Source organism: Larimichthys crocea, chromosome I (assembly GCF_000972845.2).
Source record: "Larimichthys crocea isolate SSNF chromosome I, L_crocea_2.0, whole genome shotgun sequence".
In the NCBI taxonomy this organism is placed as follows: Eukaryota; Metazoa; Chordata; class Actinopteri; family Sciaenidae; genus Larimichthys; species Larimichthys crocea.
Window position 1 is genome coordinate 21967961 of NC_040011.1, and position 19627 is coordinate 21987587.

General features: G+C 40.2%; 1 protein-coding gene across 4 annotated transcripts in view; it reads left to right on the top strand.

Moving 5' to 3' along the window:
• The window catches only part of ltbp1 (latent transforming growth factor beta binding protein 1), a 101659-nt gene that overhangs the window by 33935 nt on the left and 48097 nt on the right, over nucleotides 1–19627 (top strand). For all 4 annotated transcript variants that reach the window (XM_019267704.2, XM_019267711.2, XM_019267718.2 and 1 more), the window contains exons 5-10: nucleotides 1953–2120; nucleotides 7129–7335; nucleotides 8282–8583; nucleotides 11150–11252; nucleotides 12763–12822; nucleotides 15659–15781. In XM_019267704.2, the coding sequence (XP_019123249.1) occupies nucleotides 1953–2120; nucleotides 7129–7335; nucleotides 8282–8583; nucleotides 11150–11252; nucleotides 12763–12822; nucleotides 15659–15781 (963 nt within the window). The remainder of the gene's footprint in view (nucleotides 1–1952; nucleotides 2121–7128; nucleotides 7336–8281; nucleotides 8584–11149; nucleotides 11253–12762; nucleotides 12823–15658; nucleotides 15782–19627) is intronic.

A 19627-nucleotide genomic window follows, 5' to 3' on the forward strand; every position in this document is an offset into this window, starting at 1 on the left:
TATTAGTACCGCCCACATTTACCTTTGACCCACCAATGACGATCCAGAATGAAGTAAACCCAAAGGTAGTATATCGCAGCAAGAGGTCACACTTCACTGTCAAAGCCCTTTGTCTTTATGTACAACCAGGAGCTTCTGACTGATTCAAACTAAGCAGAGACTGCAAGGAGACATTAGCAGAGACATTAGCAGAGACATTAGCAGCGTTTCTTCGCTGAAATAGAACTTTTGACACAAAACAACAAAGATAAGACATACTGTGTCATTTTTTTTGCTACTCTTTGGGGGCTAGCTCGCCGAGTTTTCATCGCACAGTGATGAGACACATATCTTTGTAAGATATATTTTTATTTTTTCCCCCGCCGCGCCTCCCCTGAAGTCCTCTGGCGCCCCCCAAGGGAGGCGCGCCTCACACTTTGAAAACCGCTGTCATAGGTAATAGAGTGATTATCATAAAGCCCCCCTAAATGTCGAATGGTAATTCTATTTCCAGTGTTAAATATAAGTAATTTTCACATGCATTGATAAAATGCCTTAAGAGATGGAAGAAGGGATGACCGTTTTAGAAGAGGGATGATTTTGACCATTTTTTCCCCAGGGGGGATGCCCTTCCTCATCCCAGGGCACCTTCTTCAAAAAATGTCACATGCACCGAAACAGACCAACAAAATCACATTCCGTCTAACCTGTTCCATATCAGCGCCTGCCCACCAAGGAAAGAGGACAGACCCCACAAAGACACACAAACTACTCACCCACCAGTTGTTCTTTTATAGAAGTGAGAAACTCAGCACTTACTTTCCCCATCCGGAGTAACTTCACCACTCTCTTCCTTCCAAATTCTAAAGGGGAATTGGACAAACCATGTTTAGACTTTAAATCTTGGACGTCCATATGTTGTCCTGGCAGCATTTCTAAAACGTCCTTTCCATTGGTGTTTGGTTGTAACCACAGCATCATATTAGGTCCCTCTTTAATAGATAATTTCTGCACCTATTAGCAAATGTTTAGGTAGCCTGGGACGTTTTATCCAGTGGTTTTTCCTGCCTGCCAGGTTTATAAAACATTCCTCTGGCTGCTTGGCTTCACTCCATGCGTCTGCCCTCTCTGGTGTGAACAGCTGACAGACAAAGAACTGAGCACTGGAGACAGGGGTTTGGACCTGACACAGGGATGCCAAGAACTACTGCAGAGGGAAGACATATTCAAAAGATCGAGAGATATGAATCAAGTTGAAAGACATACCTGAAGTGTATAATAACAAAAATAATATCTATATAAGATAATGTTGTACAGTAGGTAGAAATATTAAATGTTTGTTTTCTTTACTCATCTTGTCTTCCTCTCAGTCTCTGTTGAAAGCTTCTTCTTCATCTTTGTGTAAACTCATAGCAAAAGATTTTTATTTGAGGTGTTGAAGGTTCTGAGCATAGTTTGTGAAACCTCAATAGACCAAGAAGAAAGAAAGAATGAGAAGAAAAGCAAAGATCACACAGAGACAGAAGGTGGCATGCCTGCTGTTTATCTGTTTTGAAATAAAGCTTGGTATGCTCCTGTGCCACCTCTCAGAGACTTATAATGAAGACTTGGAAGACATCCCAGAGTTCTGTTTGCTGACTTCCCTCTCCCAGTTTTTTTTTCTTTATTCCTGCTCACGTTTCAGAGGCGCCACTGGATTTAGGAGCACTGCAAAAGGAGGAGGAACAGATAGAGAGTGGTAGTTGGAAGTATATAAGTGCAGGGAGGAGACACATCACAAGTTTTTCAAAATTCCAAATTGCATAGTAGATTTATTGACGTTGTTTTGAGTGGAGCCTCACCAGTCGATTGTGACAAGCTTGAACTTGAAAAGTGATTTAACATTTAACATTTTTTAATGGATCAAAGAAAAAACAAAGTTTGTCTTTTTTCCCTCCCCCTCCTTTTGGTCTGTGGCATGTTTTCGTTGGCAGTGGGCAACCATACAGGAAGGATCAAAGTAGTCTTTACACCAACCATCTGCAAATTAACCTGCATAGGAGGCAGATGTCACAACAACTGTGAGCTGGGAAACACCACTACCATTATCAGTGAGAACGGCCACGCTACAGACACCCTGACAGCACCCAACTTCAGAGTAGGTAAGTTACCCTGTTTTTTTTCTTTCTGCTTACATGGTTTTAGGACACACACACACACACACACACACATATGAATAAGTGGTTGAATGGTGATATTAAAGCTGTTAATGGGAATCACAGAGACACTGAAGTGGTAAAATTGTGCCGTTAGAAAGAAAATGAAAAACCGCTTCTTCTTGTGTTTCCATGTGTTTCTTTATTTACTGTGTAAACAGCAGACAGCATAGTAAAGTGCAATAAACTGCATAATATGACGCCCTGTCTATGGTATGAAATAAAACTTTAAAGCCGCCTTAGTCAGTATTTTACTGTTAACAATAGATGTAATGACCATGTAAAAGAAAAGAGGTCACTTGTAGTGATGAGTCCAATGAGTTATCACCCAACCCTGCAGTTTCCCTCAAATCTACAGAGAGTTTTAGCAGCTTTTAGCAATTTGTTTTGCTTTGATGCCTACAAACTCTGCTCTCATTTACCATGTTTCCAGCTCCAGCTGTTTTAACCCTTTAAAAGTCACTGTACATTAGCTGCTGTTAGCCAAACATTAGGCCGACAAAGTTAGCAACTCGCTGATGAACAAGGTGGAGCATTTAGCAGCTGAATAGCCAGACAAATCAGAGCTGAAAGGCGAGTCCTGACAGACTTAAGTCTAAACTAATACTAATGATGCTCTGCATGTACTGGATGTATGGAGGGACTCATTCTTTACAACAACTTTATGAAAAAAATGAATAGTTTACTGTATATTCACCAGCTGCAGGTGGTGAGAGGAGCTTAAATTGAATTTAGTTCATTAATCTAATTAAATTGAATTTAGAAAATGAATTTAGTTCATCTGTTTGCTGGTCAACTAATCCGATTGCTAGACGATCCTCTCTACCACGAGCCACAGATGCCCCACTTCAGTAGTTTAGACATAGAGTCAAAGCGACAGTCAGGACAATCAAAGAGAGTGATAAAGAATTGTTGCTGCAATTTTTTTGCTGTCACATGTCTCTAGAATGCCAATAGCAAAATTTCTATTACCATAGCTGGCCTTCAGCAAGTAGAGGGGTTTGATTATGCATATTTATAGCATCATTTGTGAAATCAGATAATTTCAGATGTGGACCTGATAAATCAGCAGCCCTTTCCACAAGATGAAAAGACCAATGACACAATTTTGGAGTTTCCAGAAGGAATTCATTTCATTTGAATGTTCTTAACTAGCAGTGCCCTCCTGCATCAGTTTGTTTTAAAGTAGAGTAACCATGACTCAAACCTGTCTCTGTACTGGACAAACACAGATGTTCAGTCACAGGCAACTTTTCTTGGCTGACAAACCATCATCTTGAGTTCCATAGGAGGTTTATAAATGTGTAACTTGTATATGAATGTGCAATACACCCTCATAGTACAATATGTATACACAGTTTGACTAACCAATGTCCATCTTAATATCTGTCAATTTATTTGGATCACAGCTTTACATGTAGTAAATGCATTATGTATGTTAAGAAGAAATGAGCATGATTTAATTGGTTTTCTGTGTCAAGTGGTAGCAGCTCCCATGTGTAGTGTACATGCCCCTGAGGGTGTCCTGAAACAGCTCCTGTGTAATGGAGCACATGAGTGGGTGTTCTTTAATGTGTTGCACAGACCCAGCGAGCTGTGTCTGAACCTGCCTCAGTCCTTACAAGGAGCAGTTCAATGTTTCCAGTTCTGACACATGCAGAAACATGGTAATAGTGGAACAAGATGAGCCTGTCTGACTCAGCTGAACAAATTAGTATAATTTGAGTAACACCAGCTCAAACAGAAAAAGAAACTCTGGATGACCTGGGGGGGATGGTTTTCTTCTGTTTCCTGAAATGGATTTGTAGTGATGTCAATTGCTGCAGTTCAATAATAATAATATCAGCAATATGTTGCTTCAAGAATCAGCATCTGCAAACTTTGACATGAGACTTTGAACCATGGACAAAAAGCCATCCGGTTAAGGTTAGGGTGATGACCTGTCCAAAGGATTAAGCCGTTCTCTTGATAATTCAGTCTAACTAAGGTTTCCTTGGCAGAATACAAATGGCAGTGAGACAGCCTTTGAACATTTCAAGACAAGACACTAAATTGAACTGGCTACTCTGGAAAAACAAACATTTAAAAAGACATTCAGATTTTAGACTGCCGTTTCTTACCTAGTCAGTCAACAGCCATTCTTCTCTGCAACAGCTGTGGACGCTTTAATGTAGTATTGTATTATGTAGCTGTATTATGGGAACTGGACTTAACATGCTGACCTGAAGAAGGTATAATGTTTCATTTACTTATCTTAGTTAACATATTAACTAGCACTAGCATTTGCGTCTAGTAATTGGAGTGTTGTAAGTTCGATTCCTGGCTCCCCCAGCTCCCCCTCTTTAATGAATCAGATCTGTTTCTTGACACTGAACGTCTTGTAAAGAGCTTCTTTATGAAAGATTGAAGTCACCATATTTGCTATAACATACACAAGCTGCACACATACACAAATGATGATCTTAGGAAATGAACTGAAGTTTAATTGAACTTATATACCCGTGTTTCTGACAGCCGTCATGTCACTAGTGCTCATCATACCACTGTGGTAGCAAGGTAGGTGGCCAACGAGCACCGTCAGTAACCAAGCAGAAGTATGATGAAGCCTCCTGTTTGTCCTGGTAAAGTGAATACAGCACTTCCTATCGTGATCACCTTGTTGGTCCTTTGTGACCTAAATATAAAAGAAAACTGATTTCATGGAGGATTGTGGCTGTCCCAGATTTGTCAGTGGATTGGAGAGTATATTTCCAACATGTGAAAGGTTCTACTCAAACTCTTGGACAGACTTCTTGGCAGAAGCTCTTGGGAAGTGAGTAATTCGCATGCATGACAGTGCTATACATGGGTTTACTGCAGTAACAGTGGCTTGGCAATATAGAACAGTCAAACAGAGACATATGTATTGCTTTTCTAACCTACTGTTGATCTTTTGATCTTCAGAGAATATTGCAGATTCACCTTGCACCTTGATCTGACTGACTGTGGAGAAATACAGCTTCAGTCTCATGTGCCTGTCCAGGCTCGCTTCATACCTCCCCTGCTTTCAGTATTTCTTTCCTTCCTTCCTCAGTCAGACCTGAGCCAAGGAATTGGAAAGCTGAAAGCTTATTTGCAGTCCAGACTGAGCTCAAAGAGCTGAGACAGAATAAATCACACTCATCTTGTTTATCATGCTTACGTGATGAGAGAGGCGGTGAGGGGAGGAGTTTTGATTCATGATTGAATGAAAAGAAGGGTGGATCTTTTTATTGTGTACACTATTACACACATATAATTATCATATCATATTGAAATAAACCAAATGTTTTATATTACATTAGTTTTTTTCACCAGCTAATCAGACAAATGCTGCTGGGACAGCAGCCCCCTTCTTTATCACTCTCTTTGATTGTCCTGACTGTCGCTTTGACTCTATGTCTAAACTACTGAAGTGGGGCATCTGTGGCTCGTGGTAGAGAGGATCGTCTAGTAATCGGATTAGTTGATCATTAGTTCAATTCCTGGCTTGCATAGTCCAGTTGAAGTGTCCTTGTGCAAGAATCCCAAAGTGCTTCTGATGACTGTGTGGTTGCTATGTAAAGATGTACTGAAGTTATTAGAAGTAGATCTACAATCAGAATGATGCCCTCCATGATCGATTAACTAGTGGACAATTTCTACCTTATTGTCCTCCTCCAGTTTGTGCTGGAAATCACACAGCTCTGCTGCAGAGAGAAAGAGACAGACGTTATCTGGTGTTACTCTAAAGTGACAAACGCAGCATTTATTTTAAAACTACAGACCAGGTAAAGCAACAGTTAACACATCTGACCAATGTCATACAGACCCATGCTCTTATCAATAGGCTACATCGTTAGCAACAAGCTAGAGGCTACAGTACTTTCTATTTGCAACCAAACCCATCTGTACCTGGTTCCTTCAGATTTAAACATTTTCAAAGACAAGACAATGTCTTTGAAAATCAGTTCAGATTTCAGACATGCCATTTCTTAGCCAGTCAACAAATGCCATTCTTGTTTGAAACAGCTGTGGACACGTGGACTTAAAAGACATCACAGCCCTTTAATGTATCTTCCACAATAATACCCTGCTTTCACCAACTTGGTCCAGAGGTAGGGTATTAGGAGCAAATAATTCTAGGAATATCTGCCCATCAGAATGTATCATTATGGCCACCAGAATATATAATCATCCTTCCACTTCATACTTCATTGACATAATAATAAAACAATATCACAGTCTCACAAAGCCGTATCTATGAGAGTAAAGTGTAAAGTAGAGTAAAGTCTACAGGGTTGTTGCACAGAGTATCGGTCCTGGCTGGTGGTGAATATTTTACAGACACAGTCATATTAGAATATGAGATTTGTCACTTTGATGGCCTGGTGGTAAAAACTGTTCTTCAGTCTGGTGGTGTGTGCAGCCATGTTCCTGTAACGCCTCCTCTGATCATTTAAGATGCTGTGTGCTTCCTCAGGCACTGTTGAAAGATGTTCTGTATGGTCGGGAGACTTTTGTTGTTTTTAGAATTGTTATTATTATTATTCTCTGCTGCTTCTTCTCTAATAACTTCTTTTAGTATACCTGCTCTTTTTCACCCAGCCACCTTACAGACTTCATCCTAGATACACACATACACCATCATCATGTCAACACAAATGTTCTGTCATTGTTGTTGACATTGTTTCTGTCCTTATGCTGTCCTGTTCATATTTTGTCTTTTGTCTTAGTATAAAAAGTTTAAACTGCTATGTTTACGAGTCCTGGGCCTTAGCTTCCAGATGCAGCCCAATCTGACTATGACGTACTTGAGCCTAATTATTGACAGATGTGCAAATGTGAATCCAAATACTCTCATAGTTGTATTGATAATGGCAAATCCTATGGATTATTATTCGTGTGTGGGACCATAAGTGCATTAACACCACATGTCCTTTATTCCTCTTCTCAGTGGTGTGTCACCTGCCATGTATAAATGGCGGCAAGTGCAGTGCCAGGGACAAGTGTCAGTGCCCTCCCAGCTTCACTGGAAAGTTCTGCCAGATGCCCGTTCAGAATGGACACCAACAGCACCAGCAGGTGTCGGGTGGCTACAGCCAAACTCAGGTCCACTCCACACATACACTGCCTCTGACCTACAGCAACGGCCAGAGTCCTGGTGAGTGGAAGACACAACTGTGATGCCAGTGGTATGATTTAAAAGCTAAATGTGGTTTGTGATCTGGATGGAAAAGGCAGAAGAGTAACACTTTACTATTGCTCAGCAGTGAGAACTGTGAGAAATGTAAAATTCCTCTGGAGGGTGGTCAGCAGTACAATAGAACAGATATAAACACTGGCATGGTCTTTTAATTCAGTTCAATTTAGTTGTATTTAAATAGAGCCAAATCATAACAGAAGTTATGTCATGACACTTTCCACATTAGCAGTATAGACTGTGCAATTCTGGACAACAATTCCCTTAAAGACATGATGGTGCCTGTACATGAAGAGCTTTGGAAGTAAGGATTTTAAAGGTGCAGTGTGTAAGATCTTTTGCCTTTACTTTCAGAATAAGGCAAACATGGAATATAATATTCATAACTATGTTTTCATGCATGTACAACTAGATGCAATTAAATTCTACACACTGGACCTTTAAATTCAGGATTTTACATGGAGCCAATGCAAAGAAACAAAAAAGAAAGAAATATAAAATATAGCAGAACCCAGCTCAACAACCATCTACGACCGGTTGGGTTTCGAGACAAAGGGGTGAACGGCACCAGTAGTAATAATGGTTCATGTTATCATGATTACTATTAGTCATGTTCTTAATAGTTCTTATTGTTCCTGTTGGACTGTTGCTGCAAGCCATTTGGTCCTCTGTGCTGCTAAATAAATAATGAAATCATCTTATAATCAATTGTGATAAACTGTGATCATGTGAATACAGTGTGCTGTCAGGCTTCACACAGCTCTTCTCGAGCCACCAACCACAATCACAGTGAGCAAAAAAGTGACATTTGTGGAGTGACCTCTTAAAATACACCCACAACATATTTCTTATTTGTTATAATGCAATATAATAACAGTATTTCTCACGTTGTCCCATGTGCCTCCAGTGTTCAGCCCCAACATCGTCAATATCCACATCAAACATCCTCCAGAGGCCTCTGTCCAGGTCCACCAGGTGTCTCAGCTGGACAGTTACCACAACAATGGGCACCAACTGAAAGGCCCTCAACAGGGCTCCCCTTCATCCACCAGCTACACTTACCACCACACAGAGAGCAGCCAGAAGATCCAGCATCACGGCTACAACATAGTTTATCCGAGCCAGCATAACTACCAGATCCCCCACTACCAGCCTGTCACATCCAAGAACACACTGGGTCGCTGCTTCCAGGAGACTGCAGGGAGTCAGGTACACTGTCAGCTCAATGCAACTGATAGAATGAGTCAATGCAATCACTTGAACCTTTCAATACAGGGGAAAATACTGTAGAATACTTTATGAATATTAACATTAATGTGATAATACATTTATGAGTGTGACCTGTCATCGTATTTACATGCAGCAGCAGCAACACATATTGACTGTAGAGGAGACCATTTAAAAACTATTAAAATGTCTTTTAATGTAATGATATTTTAGAGATAAAGAGCAGAGGCACTACAACACACACTCACACACTGACATCACCACTTGAGCACTGAGTTTCAGTATCTCGTTCACTGTGGCAGCCAGGAATCATACGAGTGATCCCCGATTACTAGATGACCCACTCGGCCACCTGAGCCACAGCTCCCCCACTCCGTGATTAAATTCATACCCATTTGCAGACAGACAAATGTCATGTCATGGCATGGATGTGATGTACATACTGTCCCTGCTCAAAAGTAGCAGCTTGTACCTGCGGGAAATCTCAGCTCAATATTAGTAACATCTCAGTGTAGCACTCAATGGAGTTGATCGCAACAGAACTTTATGGCAAAATAAAAGGTGGAGGTCTGTTTTTATACTGTTGGTGTAGTGATGTGACACTGATCCAGCAGCACTGCTCTCCTGTACTGAAATCATTTTGCGAGTTTGTTTCATTAATTCTGGTTGGAGCAGATAAATGCATGTGGAGCGAACAAACCTGGATTCTCTAGTTATTGTCTGTGATTTTAATAAAGGTAAAATAAATACAGACAGTTTATTAAAAGTTCAGTCAGAGAGAATATTCTGGAACACTGTTACATCACAATCAACAGTGCTTTTCACACAGTCCCCCGTGCTGCAGTGGGCCACTCTGACCACGTCATGGTCCATCTGATTCCTGCTTGTACAGGCAGAAACTAAAGCTCTGCAAACCTGTAGTAAGGAATTTAAAAGAAGTGGACCAGTGAGGCTGTGGAGGATCTCCAGGCGTGTTTGGACTTTACTGACATCAGCCTCTGTGAGGAGTGCTGTGTACCAGCATGCATCAGGGTGAGTTACAACAAACCCTTGTTCACAGGTAAACTCAGACAGCTAAGGTTGGCAAAGGAAGGAAGAAGAGTTCAGGAGGACAGTTTTAAAGAGTCAAAGTACAGTTCAGCTAATGACTCTGCTTCAGTCTGGAAGGGGCTCAGGCCAACTACAGTTCCTCCACTTCTTAATGCCAACGGCCTGAACGAGTTCTACTGACTCTCTGCGTCCAGAGAGGGATGTCAAAATGCTTTTTCAAAGGCAGAATCTCCAGAAAAAGGCTGGACTGTCTCTCCATCTACCCTGAAGTACTGTGCTGATCAGATCAGATCTTAATGGAGACACATCTACCATCATCCCTGTCCCCAGAAACCTAGGACCAGAGGACTACTAATAATGATGATAATAATATTAATAATGGGCCATCAAGTGGACATCAAACAGCACCACAGCAGCAGGCGGCACAACCACAATCCCTAATCTAAGGTGGTAAACATTTTGGCTGCTAAATAACTGTTGAATGTCCAACTGCAACCCAAGAGAAGCAGGTGAGTCTTGAGCCAGCTCATGAGCCAGCTTTTAACATATCACTGTCAAAAGAGTGTTTTCACCTGCTTCAAGGCAGCCACCATCGTCCTGTACCTAATCTGCACTGTCTAGTCTAAACTACTCCAACCCTGTGATCCTTATCCCATTCTGATGAAGTGCTTTGAGAAACTCCTCATCAGAAACTACGTCCCAATCAGCCTGGACCAGGTTGTATTCAGAACCAGCAGATGCCATCTCCACTGCTCTGCACTCAGTCTGCACACACCTACAGTACATCATAATGTTGCTGAAGAAACTGTCCTCTCTGGCCCATCTGTGTGCCCTCAGGACAGTGACACAACTACTCTATGTCCATATATGATCATTAGTCTACAAATAAGGAAACAGGTTTATTGCTCTGACATTGTGACTCTATAGAGACTTCTATATTATGTGTTTGTTTTGTCTGCTGCTGCTGCTCTGTGCCTCAAGGACAGAAGACAGTGTCCACTAACAATCTAAGATACAGTGACCTCAACACATATAGCCCTCACAGGCTACAGACATTGATAATGCACACTGTAACAGGCCATTTAACATCAAACATAGTTTCCATCCAACACAATAAAGAAATCCCTACAGGATTCATTTCAGCTCATGTAACACAGGAAAAATACATTTAGTAAGCTATTTGTTTCCACACATTGATACACCATACAACTGAACTCCTCCTGATGTCATCATTGCTCCACTCTTGTATCAAAAAAATTAACTCTGTACTTAGTAAGAAAAGTATAATTATATGGGGTTAATAAATGTGTGGTACACCAGAAATGAAAATCTTTTGTGGAGGTTAAATGGAAATTTGTGTTCTCATCTGCATTCGTGGCCATCTGATTAAAGGTAGATTTGTGTTTGACATCTGGAGATCAGACAGAATACAAAAACATGTTGTGTACTATTCTATCCAATCCCTTTGGTTCTCTCCTAATCTGTCTGTATGTTTTAGTGTGGGAAAGCTCTACCAGGTCTCACTAAGCAGGAGCAGTGCTGTGGGACCATTGGGACTTCCTGGGGTTTCCATAAATGCCAAAAATGTCCAAAGAAACCATGTAAGTACAGATGTTTTTCTCAAATGTTGTGCCAGCACTCTGTTTGTGGACACCGTATGCGTCTGCACTGAATTCATTTCAGAGTTTGTCACTTTTGACCAATTACCAGGATGATGCAGCAGAATGCTGATTGCACTTTATGCCCTAAGGTGTCATTACTAACATTATTAAGTATAATTAAGTTTCTTCTTTAAGTGTTATATATTGAACCTTTAAGACTGTTGGTATTGAGATACGAATTGTTGCAGCCAGGGTTTTGGGGTTCAGGGTTTAAACCGCTGTATCACTGAAAACACTGTATCAAGTTTCCTAGCACCCCGTCGCCTATTATTTCCCACACCATATCTTTGGCAGCAGTCAGAATTGGATCTTTGCTCACAGTGGCGGTTTCTTTGCACAGATAAGGTAATATGAGATCAAAAAGTGCATCACAGCTCAGTTAGGAATGTTCTGAGCTGCTTCTAATCTCTTCAGTGTTAACTAAGCGCTCTTATTTTGAAAGAATTCCACCCATTTCTTTTATTTTGTTCATGTATGCAAACAGCAGTCCTGATGGTGTGTGTCTAAACACAGCTGAACTGCTAACACTATATTATAATATGATATTATATATATTGTTATATAAAAATTATATGACCATGGTCTGGGTATTAAAAGACAGGTGAAAGAATCTTTCTGATCTACTCTGTCACATTCACCCATTCAGAGACACATTCATACACTGATGTCATGCAAGGTGCCTGCTGCTCTTCAGGAGATGTATAGTGTACAGAGCAGTGCTCACACTGCTACTAAGCTCACCCACACACACATTCAACGTCACATTAACTTTTTCAAGAGATTATATATTGTTACCCAGCTGAACTTTACGTGCATGTCTGTGTGGCGGTGTGTAGAGGGCTCTTTGAAGCCAACGCTATTGAATGTAGAGCATGAAAAGACTCCATCCAAGTCTATTGAAATGCCGGGGACACACTGCCTGCAGAAGCCGTGCATGGTGGCTTGCTGGATCGCTGTGGCTTGAATGCCTTTGGTTTCACAGAGACAGTCCAGCTGCTTTAGTGCATTACTGTGAAACAAAAGGGAATATGTGGAACATAAGGAAGAATTAAATTCAGCATTATAGTATGGTACCGGTAATTACAATTTTGACTTCCGATCAGTTATTTTGAAGGTATTACGCTGATACAATATAAGTAAATAAGTACAATGTTATTGTACTGTTATTGTTATTGTGTTCACATGTTCACAGGTCAAAACTGCTGTGAAAGGCAGGTGCAAATAGTTACACAAGTAAAAGGGGATTTTTCAAATTTGTGGATCAAAAATCAAAACAGATCTGAACATTTCAGAAAATCTCAAATGACACTCTGACTTGATATCTGACTATAGCGTGTGGAACCTGAAACTGAACCTGAAAACTAAAAAATATGTTGATGTATTTGTCTGAATGTGGTGAGTAACGTCCTACCTTCTCTGTCTTTTATTCTCTACATTTTCCTCTCATCAGCTATCCCTCTGATAGATTGTCCTCAGGGTTACAAGAGAATCAACAGCTCTCATTGCCAAGGTAAGAGTTATTTTAGCCATGCTAGCAGTAATATCTGAACACTTGCCAGGTAGAGTGCCACAAATTTTGGTAGAGATGTGCATCGTCCCCCGATGATGAATCCTAATATCGATATGCCTAACTGAAGGCCACAGTTTTCATTTATTTTGTAAAATATCTCAACATTTGTTTGTTAGGGCTGGAACGATTCAACATGTATTGGTATTCTTATTATAAGTATCAGGGTGTCGGGTTACAGCCACAGGAAGTGACCTTTTACTGCTCTTCTTACATTGTAATTCCATCGATGGTTGTATTGATGTTGTCCCAGAATATGCTCCAGACTGTGTCATGTGGTGCGTGCTGCAGGGCTGCCTGTGATTGGTCTTCTTACTTCCTATCCTTTTGCATCACTGGGAACATGCATTGAAGTTTGTTTAGATTCTGGTCTTTGAATGGCACATAGCAGCGATCTCAAGTATTTATTATTTTATTTCTCTTGTGGTGCAGTCTATGTGTTGATGGAATTCAGGCATGAGGTTAGGAAGCTTGAAGTCTCCAGCAACAACGAGTGAGTCGGGATTACTGTGAACAGGATCTAACAGAGTAGCTCCTTTGCTTGTCTGTGGAGGGATTGTAGACCACTGTAATGGTGATTAATGAAGTGAATTTCACCACAGACTCAGTGAATCCATTGATGTCCTCACTGACATTATTTGAATGTCCTCCACAATGTGACATGTAGTGCGGCCTGCAGGATTGGTCTGTCCAGTTCCTGACCTCTCATGAGACTGTGGGTATGCCTCAAAGTTTGTTTATGTACTTTGTCCTCAGGAAGTTGTCCATATGTCATATGTTGTGGGGCAGTCTGTGTGTTTATGGAAGTTAACCATAATCATGTTGATTAATAGTCTTAGTTAGAAAACGCAAATAAAAAAAGTCAACCATAATTTTAAAAATCAACTAAAGCAACTCATTATTTGACATTAAATTGCATTTTATAAAAATATTATAATAATCTGGAAAGAGGGGGCCTGCTGCTCATTCAGACTGCTGCTAGACTGGAGTGTAGAGTAGACCAGAGAAAGAAATGTCACTTTGAGCTGTGTCTTCATGGAATGCGTAGTGCATAGCACTGTTTCATGTTTGATATTTATGGATGGCTTTGATCATTTTGAATAGTTAAAATTTGATCTCACCTACATACTTTGGTGCACCTTTAAACCACATTAAAAAGCAGTGAAATGGGCAAGTCATAAAAGCATTTTAAGATCAAGTCTCAGGGAGTGTGCTCATTTTGGTCCTAGAATCAGGATTCTACATTCTATCATTTTTATATAAAATGCTGCATGACTGCAGCAGTATATCATGTATCTTCAAACTGTAAACCACGGCTCACCAGACTAGATCTAAAATACTGAACTTGGGAAAATACCTTCCACTACTCACTCATCGTAAATGAGATTAATTCTTATTTTAAACTTTTATTTTAAACAATTAACATCTATTTAATAATAGTCTTTGAAACTGAAACCTTTTTTCACTCCCACTGTTTGCAACCACCCTCTCACATCCACTATGAACTCTCTCAGTAGTCATGTCATGTCCGTCCATCCATTTTCCAGACTGCTTATCCTGACCGCAGGGTCACAGAGGGCTGGAGCCCATCCCAGCTGAGTAATTTACCAAAATATGTAAAAGTTTCAACATGCATGTGTATACTTAAGCAAAAGCTGTACTTCAACTTCAAGTTTAGTAACCAGATTACATGGAGGACTCACCAATTAAAGACCAACCAATTAGGTTGTCAACAGCCTATTAAACCACACACTGTGCTCCTTTTCACCCACTGGATGTCACGGTGGGATACAGACATGAGTCATACAGTCTGAGATATGGGCCAAGTGTGTTCTCACTGAAGGAATTTGACTCGCTACAACTCGAAACATTTCACAGTAGACTTAAAAAACATCCCTTCCCCCCTCCTGTAGACCATGTTGCCTTTTAAGCTGTGTCAAGCAGTCCAAGCTCGCTCCAAGGGCCTACAGCTTACAGCTTGTAAAGCCCTTTGAGACAAATTTGACATTTGGAGTTTTCTCATTTCTCAGGTGCAGATGTTCCAACTTCTGTAATCCTAAAAGTAGACAAGAGGTTTGTGAAGGGCTCAGAATTCGGACGTCTTAGGATTTCTTAGGTCCATGTGGCCTTAAGACTACCACGTTCAGTTTTGAAAGAGATTTTGGAGGAGATGGCAGTCGAAAAAACAATTATTTTGCATAGTGTTAGACAACGATGTCTTCAGGTTCTAATGTCCCACCCTTCTAATTGAGTCATCAGTAATTGGTGTGAGTGCTCCCAAAATCTTTCTCAAAGTTTGCCCATTTATGACTCTTGAGATACACATTTTAAGTTAAAACAGAAATGGAAAAATTAAGAAAAACCACTTACTTTAAATGCAACCTTAGCCCCGATTCAATCTCTCTCAAGTCTGTTACTGGCAGAGTAGAATAAACATACCACTACTATTGTGTGCATAGCTGGAAATGCTTATCTGGATTCTTGGTCTGTACCAACAGCACCAAGGCCCGGTCCAAATGTATTTCCACTACTGCACTGAAAAGGCAGTATACTTATAGGTGGGGTAAGCCATTCTGGAGAAATCCATGACACATCCTATGGCTTTGGGCTTATTTTAGCTGATACTGCCCTGATACCCATCAATAGGATCAGCCTGTGATTCCCCAGAGGCTTTCTTGAAAGTTTTCCATTTTCCAATATTAAGAGGTCCTTTGAAAAAATCTTGGATTGTTTGATTTTTTGTTTGTTTGTTTTTTAATTATTCTTTGTTGATTCACAGATTTAGATGAGTGCCAGCTACATGGGGTGTGTCCAAATGGAAACTGTCTGAACACCATTGGCAGCTACAGGTGCATATGTAAACCCGGCTATGTTCCTGACCCCACGCTCACCACATGCATATGTAAGTCCTACAGTCTAACATTATCTATCACAGTTTCTTTCTCTCATAACTCTCTTATATCAGCCAAACTCAAAATATTCAACAGTGCAGAGTTAGACTGAGCCAAAATCTATTTGTATTTCACTGCATGCTGATCTCCCATGTGCAGATTTGTTCATACAAAAGCTTTCCAATATGAGTTTAATATTTTTCATGACCTCATGACAGAAGAAATATAAGTTTAATTATTTCCCCTGCTACCTGCTCAAGAATAGCAAGGGCTGCCAGAAATGCTGCTGAAGTGTGTATTGGATGATATGCATATGAATACAGTGCATGAATAAAAGCATGGTGTTCAGATCCCTCAAGCATGTACTGTAAGGCACAACAAATAGACATACCCAACCTTGACTGTCATGCTAAAGGAACAGGATGAAAATAAAGAGAACAGAGAAAGAGAAGATCAGTCTTGAACTTATTTGATCAGTGGTATTGATAATCAGTCTCCCTCAATTTTGACATACTATGAGCGCTTGTTCGAGAGAGAGAGAGAGTTTTGAGACGTTGTGTCCTGGTTATCTTCTATCTTGTGGTTCTCATGGTTAATAAAAGGCAAGTGTTCATTTAGCATGCTCACTGCTTCATGCAAAGTGGTCAGCAATGGACACTTGAAACATTTCCTTATTGTTACTGCAGCTATGCAAATGCACACACGTGGCACATTTAGCACCTGTGACTAAAAACTCCAGTGATTTAGTTGTATCACCTTTCCCTTGATGTTGTATCTCTATATATGATGTGACCAGATGTTGCGGATTTCAGTTAAGAGAAAGACGTATCTAATTCTTGTCCTTGTCATCGGTGTTAACCATGATGTTCTGAGGTTCACTTTATCTGTGTGGTGGTTGTGGTGATCGTGGTGTTGGCTCAGCCAGACATCAAATTGTAAAATCAGTTAATTTCATGGAACAATGGCCACTTGTGGGGCAAAGTAAGTCCACACAAAACTTTTGCCTGGAGGTGAACTGTAACATATTAACTTATGTCAGTGACCACCAGCATGCCTTATTGACAGGCTGACATTTGAGAGACTGAACAGCTGAAATAAAGAGAGCATGCAGACAAGTGGGGTGTAAATAGAAAAATTACCATCTGCTGGTTTCCCATGAAATTATGAAAGAACTAATGTCAGAAATGAGTGAAAGAAGCCAAGTCGTCCTGCACTGTACAACACATTATAATGGGGCAGGAGTAGTTTACTCCATAGGGACTAGGCTTGAAAGCTGAAACCAGTGGTCAGTTCAAGTCCAGCATGGACCACAACATGGAGTGTAGACTGGTAGCTGGAGAGGTGCCAGTTCACCTTCTGGGCACTGGCAAAAAGTCCTTGAGCAAGGCACTGTTGGATCTCACTACAGCACTGAACCCCCAACTGCTCCCAGGGTGCTGCTACATGTGTGCGTGTGGTTATATTTCTGGCCTATATATGAATAGTTATCAATTTAATATGAATAGATTCAAATAGATAGAATAGAAATCAAAAAGGAATTAATTAAATATTGAGTTTATATGACAAATTTAAATAGTTCTAATAAAATTATTTCAAGTTTACATATCAATGATATCTAATTGAGTAATAATCATGAACATCAGGGAAGTGATTTGAATTTATTCAATACAGTCAATTCAAACTAAATATTATTCTTTATCAGGAATAACCAACTTAGTCATCAATAAACACGGCTTTTAACACATCAACTTTGAGGACAATATTTCCGCTTGCTGCCTACATCCCACCTGCTTACAGGTGCCATAATAACAAAGTAATGTTATTCATTTCACCCATCAGTGGTCATAATGCTGTGGCTGATCGCAGTAAACATGTAAATGAATGTGACAAATGTTGCAAAAGCTCTCTGTTTCCTAAACCTGAACAGTGCTTCATAAATACAAGTCCATATATCGGCAGTACTATTTTCTCGCTGTGCTGAACTTTCAGTATTCTTGAGACTTGTGGTGTGGTGGTGGTATCTTTTCGAGTTTGGTGCTTTGTGAAGCTCACATTCCTGTTTGTACTGTTAAATATTAGACCTGAGTGCAGTGGATCACTTTTTTCACCTGAAAGTAAAAGTATACTATTCAGTCAGCAGACAAGCCTTAAATATAACAGAGAAACAGAGCAAGAAGTTCTCTGTACTATATTTAACTGTATGCACTATGTGTGCTTGAAGGGACAAGGACTTCTGACATTTTGACCACATCTAAAGGGAAGGGAGTTTCTTTGTTTGGAGCATACCTAGGCCTTAAGTCTGACGTAGTTTTCTTTTAAGACTTGTCTATTTTTTTTCCAATTTACCTAAATGCTGATGAGACACTGACTCTCTCAAGATGAAAAACATACCCATAGCATGATGCTCCAACCACCATGCTGTTATTTTGGCAAAGGTAGCACACTGCATTAAGACCAAAGAGCTACATGTTTGTTTCCCCGAACCACGGAAACATTTCCCTCATGCTCTCACAATCCTTTAAGTGTAGTTTGGCAAACTCTAGGCTGGCTGTCATCTTCCCTTTACTCTGCTCCATCTACTCATTCTGCCATGAAGGCCATTGATTTCATGGTACCAGCTTAATTCTCCTTGCCTATTTAGTCATTATGGCCAGATGGTCTAATGCAGGGGTTGGCAATTAGCGGCCCGCGGGCCAAAACTGGCCCGCCATCAATTGTATCTGGCCCGCTAGATGACGTTGATTTATTTAAAAAATAATAATAATAATAATTAATATATCTTTTAAATCTTATGTTTTCTGTCAAAAATACAACAATTCCACATATTTCACAACATTTATTGAAAAGTAGCTGATAAGTAACGTGACAGCAGCCAGAACATCCTCGCAGCCTCTTTACTTGATGCACAGGTTGGAACACTAATTGGCACGTGCGTGCGCTGTAACCTGTGGAAAGTAAAAGTGTCCTGTGGCCCTCATGCAACGGACAACGTGAACAAATATGTTTCATTAAATAAATAAATAAATAAAAAAAAAAACAAGGTCGGCTCAAATATCAAATAGCCTAATTAAAAAATGCGAATGCACATCAGCGGCATGGGGAAACAGATCTACGCTGCTCCTGAATAAAGAAAGATGCTGCTGTCTGCATATCCAGCCTCCAAGGATTTAATTTTCTGTGTTTCCGCCTCTGTCCCGAGAGCATATGCGTTTTTGAAGTGGCCATGCTTTGTCTCGTGGTGTCTTCTAATATTGTATTCTTTACAAACTGCAACAACCTCGTTGCAAATGAGACACGTCGGCTTGGCATTAATAAATGCAGACTGGTCCTGTATTTGGAATCAACTTTTCTTTTCGTGGCTTTTGACAACGTCATTTTGCATCGATAGCTAGCAATCTTCAGCTAATGATTTCCACAGCATCCAAAACATAAAAACTGGCGATTGTATACGTTAGTTATGGCAGGTTGCTAGGGTAGGTTGCCTGTTTCATGACAGACGCCAGGAGATGCAGCAGTGGGCGTAAAAACAGCACATAGAAGTGAACTGATGTTTTAAATCAAATTAAATGCATTTTTAAAGTTAAATAACGTTTATAACGTTTATCTTTAATAATAGAAAAAATAGAAAACCTTTTTTTTTTCAGTAGGAAAGCATGTTCATGGCCCGCGATGGAATTGTCAGAAAAAAAATTGGCCCGGGTCCAAACTTATTTGTCGACCCCTGGTCTAATGCAAGGAGTATTGGTGGTTTTAGATTTTCAGAGTTTACTTTGCTCCTGGGAGCTCTAATATATTGATATTATGTAAATGATTTGGACATTTTTCCTTCTGTGGATTATAACCATGTATAGTGGCAC